This window comes from Hoplias malabaricus, chromosome 17 (genome assembly GCF_029633855.1).
Source record: "Hoplias malabaricus isolate fHopMal1 chromosome 17, fHopMal1.hap1, whole genome shotgun sequence".
Taxonomy (NCBI): Eukaryota; Metazoa; Chordata; class Actinopteri; order Characiformes; family Erythrinidae; genus Hoplias; species Hoplias malabaricus.
The window spans coordinates 2,509,588-2,520,487 of NC_089816.1; the positions used below are offsets into that span (position 1 = coordinate 2,509,588).

The 10,900-nt window shown below is 39.4% G+C and overlaps 1 protein-coding gene across 1 annotated transcript; it reads left to right on the forward strand.

Annotated features, from left to right (window-relative positions):
* The first annotated feature begins 265 nt into the window (after window positions 1-265).
* nox1 (NADPH oxidase 1) lies at window positions 266-10,759 on the forward strand. The gene is made up of 13 exons (XM_066648471.1): window positions 266-324; window positions 511-606; window positions 839-949; window positions 1,084-1,168; window positions 1,779-1,930; window positions 3,629-3,810; window positions 4,366-4,492; window positions 4,681-4,773; window positions 5,359-5,600; window positions 6,925-7,087; window positions 7,394-7,540; window positions 7,805-7,929; window positions 9,386-10,759. Exons 1-13 carry the CDS (start codon window positions 280-282, stop codon window positions 9,510-9,512), a joined length of 1,695 nt encoding a protein of 564 aa, XP_066504568.1. The 5' UTR covers window positions 266-279; the 3' UTR covers window positions 9,513-10,759.
* Window positions 10,760-10,900: the final 141 nt, after the last annotated feature.

The window sequence follows — 10,900 nt, forward strand, 5'->3', positions numbered from 1 at the left end:
AATGGCGACCTTAGATTCAGGTGCTTGAGAGGACCACTTTTCAGGTCATGCTTTCCATCTCCAGTATCTTATCTAAAAAGTATCAGGTAAATGACATGAGCCAGTGACTTCTAGACCAGGCTTTTTCCTCGTGGGAGTTTCCTGGACATTGATAGATTTTAAGTGAAGTATTTCCTTGTGTGTGAGTGGCAAATGGGGCGGGTCAGAGCTCAGGCACGTGAATAAAAGTGGCGCTCCCTGCAAGCATTCCATCAGATCACACCTGCGCTGAGAGAGAAGATGGGTAACTGGATTGTAAACCATGGACTGGAGACGTTTATTTTGGTAAGAAATATTATTAATATATTTCTGATTTTACCAGTAACTACAAAGTTACTGTTTTGGAGCTATATGTTTGTATTTGGACAAAAGTTGGAGTTGACTGTTTATAAACGTTTACATATAATTTTACGTATAATTTTACCTCTTTAAAGCCATCTAAAATTGCACAAAATATTTACTTGTTTTCAGGTGGTCTGGATGGGCATCAATATCTTCTTGTTTGTTCATTTCTATTTGTTTTATGACTTGGGTCCTCGGTTCTTCTACACGCGACAACTGCTAGGAGTGAGTACATCTACACACACCCAACAACAACAACAACAACACCAGTATAACAGTACGATAATATAATAAAATGGGGGGAAATTGATGCTCCACAAAAACAGGAGGAAATGTTGCTGGTAAAATAATCGAAGCATGTGTAGCCCTCACTTTGGGCTCACGACAATCTCAGAACCTTGTTGAATTTTTGAAAAATCAGTGGAATTTACTTCTGAATGAATTTTTTGCTCTTCAGTCTGCATTGGCCTTTGCCAGAGCTCCTGCTGCGGTTCTCAACTTCAACTGCATGCTCATCCTCCTGCCAGTGTGCAGGAACCTCTTATCCCTTCTCAGGGGTTCATTTGTGGTGAGTTGAATCAGACTCGTTTTATTAAAAGAAGCGTCTGCACTGATGCAGGAGAAGGTTGTTTAGTTTGAGAACAGGTTTGTGATGGACGTTTGATGAGGGATGGTTGACAAAAAACTTTGTTCTGATTGCAGTGCTGTGGACGAACTATGAGGAAACAGCTGGACAAAAACCTCACCTTCCACAAGCTGGTTGCCTATATGATTGCCTTAATGACTGGTAAGTCATATAAACATGGCCTAAATAGATTTACCAGAAGGAAATGACTTTGGTTAGACCTACATTCATAAAGATAAGCGTTTGCCTGGAAAGTTAATGATACAGTTACTTCCACAGTGAAGATGTAACTTCACACGTTTCAGCTCGAGGCTAAATAATGACTGTAATTTAATCTGTTTTAATACAGGAAGAGGATGAGGAAATGCTTTTCTAGTGTATTACTACATATTTACCAATGGTGGACCTTTTTATAAATGACCCACAACCTTTTGTCACTGAATTATGAGACACCTTATTTATCAGTGGGTTATCATTTCCTCAAACACCAGAAACTCAAACATTATTCTGCAGAGTATTTTTAGATTTTTAGACATTTTATTGCCAAATATGAAAAAAAGATAAGAAATACAATACAAAACTGTGGGCAGCCATGTTGTAAAGATTAGAGAAGCAGGCTTGGGACCACTGAACAAGTGTTTAAAAAATGGAGGGCTGTGTGAGTGAAAGAACAGCCCTTAATCATCATGACTGAAATGCCCTTGAGCAAGACTCCTAACCCTAAGTATTAAGATAATAATGAAGTTCTCTGCCTTCTCTCTCCACTCTTCAGCGGTTCACACCATCGCTCATTTACTGAACGTGGAGTGGTACATTAACAGCAGACATGGACGATACGGCCCTCTCGCTGGAAACCTCTCACATCTGGAAGATGAGAAAGAAGATAACACAACTTACCTTAACCCTGTCCAATCAGACTCCACGGTCAGTTCATGCTCTTAAATGTGATATAATGACTACTGTCTGTGAGGAGTGTGGTGTGTTCTCTCTGTGTCTGCGTGGGTTTCCTCCAGGTGACTTTCTGTGAGGAGTGTGGTGTGTTCTCCCCGTGTCCGCGTGGGTTTCCTCCGGGTAACTGTCTGTGAGGAGTGTGGTGTGTTCTCCCCGTGTCCGCGTGGGTTTCCTCCGGGTAACTGTCTGTGAGGAGTGTGGTGTGTTCTCTCTGTGTCTGCATGGGTTTCCTCCAGGTGACTGTCTGTGAGGAGTGTGGTGTGTTCTCCCCGTGTCCGCGTGGGTTTCCTCCGGGTAACTGTCTGTGAGGAGTGTGGTGTGTTCTCTCTGTGTCTGTGTGGGTTTCCTCCGGGTGACAGTCTGTGAGGAGTGTGGTGTGTTCTCCCTGTGTCTGTGTGGGTTTCCTCCGGGTGACAGTCTGTGAGGAGTGTGGTGTGTTCTCCCTGTGTCTCTGTGGGTTTCCTCCGGGTGACTGTCTGTGAGGAGTGTGGTGTGTTCTCCCTGTGTCTGCTTGGGTTTCCTCCAGGTGACTGTCTGTGAGGAGTGTGGTGTGTTCTCCCTGTGTCTGCGTGGGTTTCCTCCAGGTGACTGTCTGTGAGGAGTGTGGTGTGTTCTCCCTGTGTCTGCGTGGGTTTCCTCCGGGTGACTGTCTGTGAGGAGTGTGGTGTGTTCTCCCTGTGTCTGCGTGGGTTTCCTCCGGGTGACTGTCTGTGAGGAGTGTGGTGTGTTCTCCCTGTGTCTGCGTGGGTTTCCTCCGGGTGACTGTCTGTGAGGAGTGTGGTGTGTTCTCTCTGTGTCTGCGTGGGTTTCCTCCGGGTGACTGTCTGTGAGGAGTGTCGTGTGTTCTCCCTGTGTCTGCATCGGTTTCCTCTGGATGCTCAGGTTTTCACACACGGTCCAAAAACACACATTGGTAGGTGGATTGCCAACTTAAATGTGTCCGTAGGTGTAAATGTGTGTGTGTGTGTGTGTGTGTGTGAGAAGGACTGGCGCCCCCTCCAGGGTGTGTTCCTGCCTTGCACCCAATGATTCTGGTTAGGCTCTGGATCCACCGCGACCTTGAACTGGATAGGTCTTACAGACAATGAATGAATGAATGAATGACTGCAGTAGATGTACTGTCCAAAACTACTTGATTTGTGAATGTTTGTGTGGAAATGCAGTGTAACGTCGTAGAACAGTGTTTATCAGCACAGAAACTGCAATTTTTTTTTTAGTTGTGAGGACTTTGCTCTTCTGTTTTAGGGCACTCATCTTGTAATGATTACATTTACATTTATGGCATTTGGCAGATAGTTTCCTCCACATCAAAAGCCAATAATATATCATCACTGTCAAAAATAAAACAAAACATAGATTTCCACAATAGTAACTTTTAAATAGATGTAAAAAACACAATGGAAGTGAATGTAAAAATACTATATTCCAAGTAATTTTGGACCCTTTATATTGGTCCATTCTTCATGAACTTTACACACAGTATGAAGGACTTGTGCTGTGTTCAAATGATGTAGTAAACTTAACATCCACAAACATGGAGTTACTGCCTGCCTCCGCAGATTTAAGACATTTCATTAGTGCAGTGTGAATGAAATGCTGGCAAAAGGCAAAAGGTGGCCCATTAAAAGATTTACTATGAAATTAATAATGTTTCGTGTTCGTCTCCCACAGACTCCAACAATATTTGCATTCACGACCATTGCTGGTCTCACGGGGGTCGTCATCACCCTCGCTCTCATCCTCATCATCACCTCATCGATGGAAGTGATCCGCAGAAGTTACTTTGAGGTTTTCTGGTACACTCATCACCTCTTCATCATCTTTTTTGCCGGACTCGTCTTTCACGGAGCTGGGTGAGGCTTTCGGACACTCGCACCATCTGAAAGAATATATATTTAATAGAAATATTTATGAATATGAATATTTCAGCTACTTAAACATTCACAATTTCATTGTTCAAATTTGCGCACAGTTAATAATCTCCATAGAAAAGCATTAAATAAACTGGCAAGAGGTGTACAAAGGCTGTGCGTTCTCTGGTGTGTTAGAGCATCATCCCATACATTTGGAACATCAGCAATTGGCTTCTCTAATATTTATGTGGCTCCCATCAAATCCTTACAGCAATGATCTTACAGGGAGTGTAGAAAATCAAAATGGAAGTCAGCTGAAGAACCAAACCCTGTTTTTTGTAGAGGCCGAACACACCTAATAAGTCAAAACCACAGAAAACACAACACATCTTTTGAAAGCAAGCCCCTGAGCGAATAGAGGCTGCTACTGCAGGCAATAAATGACAAAAAACCCTTTTTGTACCCTCCGTTTCACAAGTAACTTTAGGCAAACAGGTGTCTACAAACCTTTGGCCACAGAGGACTGCTTAAGATAACTGATGTCATTTGTTTCAGGCGTATCGTTCGAGGTCAGGTGCAGACTGACCCTCCTCACGATACGAGTTTCTGTAAAAACCAACCTGAAAACTGGGGGAAAATTCCAGAATGTCCAATTCCACAGTTCGCTGGAGGCTTTCCTCAGGTCAGAGTTAATGAATCTGCTCAATCATTTCATTAATGTAATCATATTTTGCTGCGTCATTTGTTGTAATTAAACTGAAAAAAGGAAGAAAAACAAGAGTAAATGAAACCCAAAGAACCAAGTGTGAGCTGCAGTCAGAAATGTTAGGGCTGTGGTGTAACTCTCTCGTGCTGGATGTTGGTTTTCAGACCTGGATGTGGGTGATTGGGCCTATGGTCATTTACATCTGTGAGAGATTACTGCGTTTAATCCGCTACATGCAGACGGTCAGATACAAAAAGGTAAGTCCTCTATAAAATTTGGGACAATATTTGAAACACTAAATATATAAATAAGCAAATAATATTTTTACAAAAACACACAATTTAATGTTTTTCTTAATTAACGTTCTGTGTTTAAACTCATTCCACATTTGATGTCTGCAATATTTCAAAACAAAAGTGAAAGGAGCATATTTCCTTTTATTTACAGAATGTAAATTCTATAGATTATTTATTTATTTATTGATTGATTGGCAGAGCATTGATTCTAAGCCTGTTCTCACTCACAAAGCAGGACGTTTCAGGAAGCTGCTTTTTGTCTTGACCTGACTTGCTCAGGTGTTCTTAGAGCATTTTAGAGAGCACGTAAATTCCCTCTGTTCATCTGTTTTTAAACGACAATCTACTGCAAGATTCCAGTTTAGAAATTCAGTGTTTGTTTATTAAAAAAAAAAAAGAAGTTGGTGAAATTAAACACAACTGAGTTTTTGTTTTGTTTTGAAAAAGTCGATTTTAAAACTGCTGCTTTCTCATTTGTTTTTTCTATAGTGTGTTTTGCAATGATACTTCAGTAACGCAGGATCTCTGTCGTTTTCTCCACTTCAGATTGTCATGCATCCATCCAAAGTCCTGGAGCTGCAGTTAATAAAGTCTGGTTTCAAAATGGATGTGGGGCAGTATGTCTTTCTGAACTGTCCAGACATTTCTCAGCTGGAATGGCACCCATTTACAATGACCTCAGCCCCGGAGGAGGACTTCTTCACCATCCACATCCGCCAAGCTGGAGACTGGACTGAGAGGCTCATCAATATGGTGGGAAACTTACCAGAAGGGAGTCAAGGACCAAAGTAGGTCGATACACAATACAATTATTGATTTCAATGGCCCTTTAAAATGTAATGTTATTAATGTATTCATAACTACATCATGTCCAAATCACCATCGATAGTGTTCAGTTAGTTTGTGTAATCTGTTGAAAAAACGTATTTAATAAATGGCATGGTATGGAGCAGCTGCACATCAGAGTAACCTTCCCATGACTAATGCCAAGAGTTTGCCCGAGAGGTGTTCACTCAACCAGCACTGGGTTGTAAGACTTCTGAATGATGGAGCTCCAGCTAATTACTTATCACTCAGCATCGGTACCTAACCTCACCTCCTAATGTGGCTGCCATCATATCCTCACAGAAATGGCTGTGACAAACTATGACAAATATAATTGCACATCTGTTCTTCCCTTCTCTGCAGTAACAGTGTTTACAGTTCTAGGACTGAATCTAGATCTCGTTCCACTAGGTCAGAGGTAATCAATAATTCATTAAGGTCCAGTTAGAGAAAGCTTTCTGAAGCCAAGGTCCGGAACATAATGTATATTATATTATTAATGTATTATTATATATTAATGAATTTGCATTATAATCAGTGCCATGTTCTTTACACTGAAAAAGCCTTAAAGCTCATTTTTTGTCGTTAACAACTGAATGTCAAATCAAATTACACTTTTAAATACACTTCAAGAAATTTATTTGAAAGTGTAATTTCAAGTAAAATGTACAAATAAAACAATGATTTAGGGAAAAAAAAAACATATTTTAAATAAAATCCCTGATGATTTTGTGGTTGCAGTTGACTTTACTGCTTTTCCCTAACCAATCGGATTGGCTCTTATTGCTCAATAATGCACAGATCTGATTGGCTGAGGAGCCTCAGGTGTGCTGTGCAGAATTGCATGTGATTGGTCTGTGAGTTTCCTGGAGCGCTAAACCTGCACCGTAACGACTAGAAGAGTCACACCGCTTTAAACACACACTCTGTTCAAAGTTAAACAGCTCTTAATAGTTTATCAGTTACAGGTCCGGGTCCGGACCGGGACTGTGGTCTACCTTTTTGTGACGTCTGGAATAAATGCTAGAACATTTCTCTGAGAATTTGATGGCATTCTACCACAAAAGCTGTGAGGGGTGGTCCAGGGCCTAAGAATGGGGAGGCTTGCGTAATGAATAAATAAATAAATTAATTAACTGGTTAATTGATTTATTATTATTTTATTTTTTTGCTGTATTATAGATAGATATATGGTTTAAATATTCAAGAGCAGTATTACAGGAGCAGTGGTGAGAACATGAGCGACAGACAGAAAAGCTAACGGCCTGGTGTGTGATTCCCGTGCAGGATCGGAGTGGACGGTCCATTTGGGACGGCCAGCGAGGATGTGTTTGATTACGAGGTTAGCATGCTGGTGGGAGCTGGGATTGGAGTGACTCCATTTGCCTCCATCCTCAAATCGATCTGGTACAAGTTTAAAGACTCCAACCCCAAACTGCGCACGAGAAAGGTAGGAAGATTAGTGTTTCCCTTTAAGAGATTGTTGTGAGAATAAGATTCTTTACCCAATTTTAGAGGCTTTTATATAAAACTGTCAAACGATCCACAGTGGAATAAGACACTTTAAGAAAATAAAATAAACAGAACCTAGAAATAAACAGAAATGACAATCACATAATGAGAATATTACATGTATTCACCAGTTAAACAGGCAGCTCCTCTACACCACAGTATTTTTCTGTTCGTTTTAATGCCAGAGAAGCATCCTTCAGACTGATATTTCTCTCACACTTGTTTTGCTCGTTTTTCTGTGCAGATCTACTTTTATTGGCTGTGCAGAGAGACTCATGCTTTTGAGTGGTTCGCCGACTTGCTGCAGGTTCTGGAGAAAGAGATGGAGGAAAGAGGACTGAGAGACTTTCTTACGTACAAACTGTACCTCACAGGCTGGGACCAAACTCACGTAAGATTCATTCAAAGATGAAATGAATTCTAATGTTAATGCTTAACTATTTTAACATCTAATCATTTCATTACGTCAGTAACCTGTAGAGCCGTGTGCTGATTCACCCGTGTAGTAGTTTGTAAAATAAGGACACCGTTTGTTTATTAACTGACCCCAAACTTCTCAAATTTGAAAATGAGTTCCAACGTTAACGAGGACATTGGAACAACTGAGAAAACACCGCAAACGCTTTTTAATTCACTGTTTATCTTGTGATTACAGGCAACTCATGTGATGGTGCACTTTGATAAAGACACTGATGTCATCACTGGACTGAAGCAGAAGACTCATTATGGAAGACCCAACTGGGACAAAGAGTTCGAACAAGTTCGCCAGGAGAATCCCTCGTGAGTTTTAAATTACCTTAAAATAAGCTTATGTTACTTGGTTTGACCTGAAATATAATGAATCTACACTAAATAACTTCTCCAAAAGATTAATGTATTAATGGTTTTATCAAATATTAATGACTTCCCACAACTAAAACGTTCATTTCTAGAGTGAAACAAGACACCGCTCACAGACCCTTCTCAGTAAACAAGGAACATCCCTGGACGTTTAAAATAGGTCTAAAAGTAGTCTGTACGTCAAGGACATATTTTAAACGTCAATGGACGTCCAAAATCCATCGTAATAAGTTAGTTAAGTGGTGACCAATCGATAACGTCAGTGGACGTCCAAAATACGTCTAATAGTCGTCTTTTCAATGTCTGTGTTTGGACGTCTTTTCAACTTTCATTTTCAACCTTAAGAGAACGTTGATTAGACGGCAGTCATTACGTTATTTCAATGTTGAATCAACGGCTAAATGTTTACTGGGTTTCCACCACGAAGGGTCTGGAACAACAAGTTCATCTGGTTTATGTTTAGCTCAGTGCTCTAACTTCTTTGCATTAGTCAAGTGGGATTTTTTCAGTTTTGTGTCATTTTCACTTGTCTTTGCCCTCTCCCAAACGCGTGTGATTGGAGGGACTCGTATAAAGTTAGACAATGTTAAAGACAATGTTAAAGTCTCAGCACTGATGCGAAATTAGAAGAGTTCATTTTAGTCCACGTTTTCTGATTCTGAGCCCAATATATTACCCACATCCTCAAATGAATCAATACGTACAGGTTTTTCCATTTCAAATTATTTCTTCTTTAAAAGTCGTATAGAGCAGTGGTAATTAATTAAAATTCATTAAGGTCCAGTTAGAGAATCTTTCTGAAGCCAAGATCTGGGACATAACGTATAACTTGGATTATAATCAACTATATATATAATAATAAAAATAATAAAACAACAAAGACAAAAACATTAAAAGTAACTCAAAGACAACCAAAATCAAGAGTTCCTGAAAGCGACAGAATAACAGTCTTTGATATTTTTTTAAACACACGCACTGAGACTGAATGTCTAATGTCAGTGGGGAGATTGTTCCAGAGTTTAGGAGCATACGCTGCACCTTTGTCAGAGGTTTGGTTCTGGGCATCGCTAGAAGCCCCTGGTTAGAGGATCTTAAGGGTCTCACTCTCTCAGGTGGACACAGGAGTTCAGAGACGTATTTAACAACAGAACATCAAATCAAATTACACTTTCAATATCATTTACATATATTTCAACAAGATTTATAAATCATTATAAACAACAAAATCCAATAGTAAATTATCATTTTCTCATTTTCATTTTATATTTAATAAAATACCTAATGACTTTCGTATTTGCAGTTGATGTTATTGTTTAAATCAAGCGATCTGATTGGCTCTTTTTGCTGAAGGGTGGGATTTTATGATATATAATGATATTTAAACCTTTCCCTACAGGTCAGTGGTGGGGACGTTCCTGTGTGGCCCGGCTGCTTTAGCGAAAGATTTGGAAAAGAAATGCGTAAAATATTCAGATGTGGATCCTCGGAAGACTAAGTTTTATTTCAACAAAGAAAACTTTTGAGAAGTTTGTTAAGAGACCAGTTTTATTTGAAGTACAAGTCCCTTAATTGCTCCATGCACTTTCCTTTATGAGGTTTTGTAAGGTTTTAATGAAACTATGAAGGAACAGTTTTTTTTATTGCTGCCTGTGGAGTATGACACTACCTCTTCAAAAAGACAAGAATGTAAATGCACATAAGTCAGATCACAGCCTGATTTATTGTGGACGCGCTCTGAAGCTTTAGCCGTTAATGACACTAATTTATACTGGCAGTACATACTAATATTACATAAACCATAGCATCAAATGTTAAAGGACACAAGCCCAGCCAGTGTTTCTTCTTAAATATAGATCATTAATTAGGCATTCTCCTTCGCCTGCAGCAGCACTTTAAAGAAAGGAAATCATGGTAGAACATTGCTATGAGGATTCGTTGGCAGCTGTGTAATTATTAGTGAGGTCAGGTTCTGATGATTTAGTTCTGGTTCATGAATGCCACCCCAGTTCATTCCAAAGGTATGAGAGACCCACAGCCCAATGGTGTGGTACATTTCCCCCCACTGTTAGACTCTTGGCCTTATGCTCTTCAGCTAATGCAGCTGCTCCAGCATTAGTTTCAGTTTTAAACTACAGGTGAATCTTAATGTTGCTGAATTAATAAGTGGTGTCTAATATTTTTGGACATACGCTGTACTCTCAGAGAAACCGCCACCGTGGTGGTTCCCTCAAGGGTGAATATTCAGTACTTTTAGTTAAAGAACATCAAACCGTACCCTGTTCTTTTTTTAATTGGAGATTATATTGGAGACTTATTTAATTTTAATTTTACAAAATACTCAAATGAAAGTTTCCAGATATTCACCTCTCCGTCTGTAAAAGAGAATGTAATGTAGCTTTAGGGAACACAACGGGACTTTAACACCACTTGTTGTACCCTTTAAAAGGTTCATTTTAACTAGTTGTATCTTTAGTGAACAGTAACGTATTTGTGCAGTACTTTTTTTTTCCTGACAATTATGCACTTTCTAAGATGGTGGAATGAAGAAGCCAGTAGGCTCCACTACATATAACAATGTTTAATGCCTAAGACTGTATTTTAATCATTTCTTTCGTTACACTGTTAAAGCAGAATCAAACTGATGCAGTTAAAGTCGGTTGATTTGTTTGAAAAATGTGTATTAACCTTTGTTGTTTTTCTTTGTTTGTGTGAGAAATGTACCAGGATGTAGACAAAGAAGTAAAACAAAATAAAAAGTTTCCAGTAAAGAACTGATTGTGGCTAGAATCATTCCTATCCGACAAATCAACTGCTTCCTGAATGTTAGTTTCACTAAAGTTTTCCTGAACTGTGTGTGTGTGTATTTATAAAGGTATTCTGATATGATTTTTTCCTTTATTTTATTGAAAAG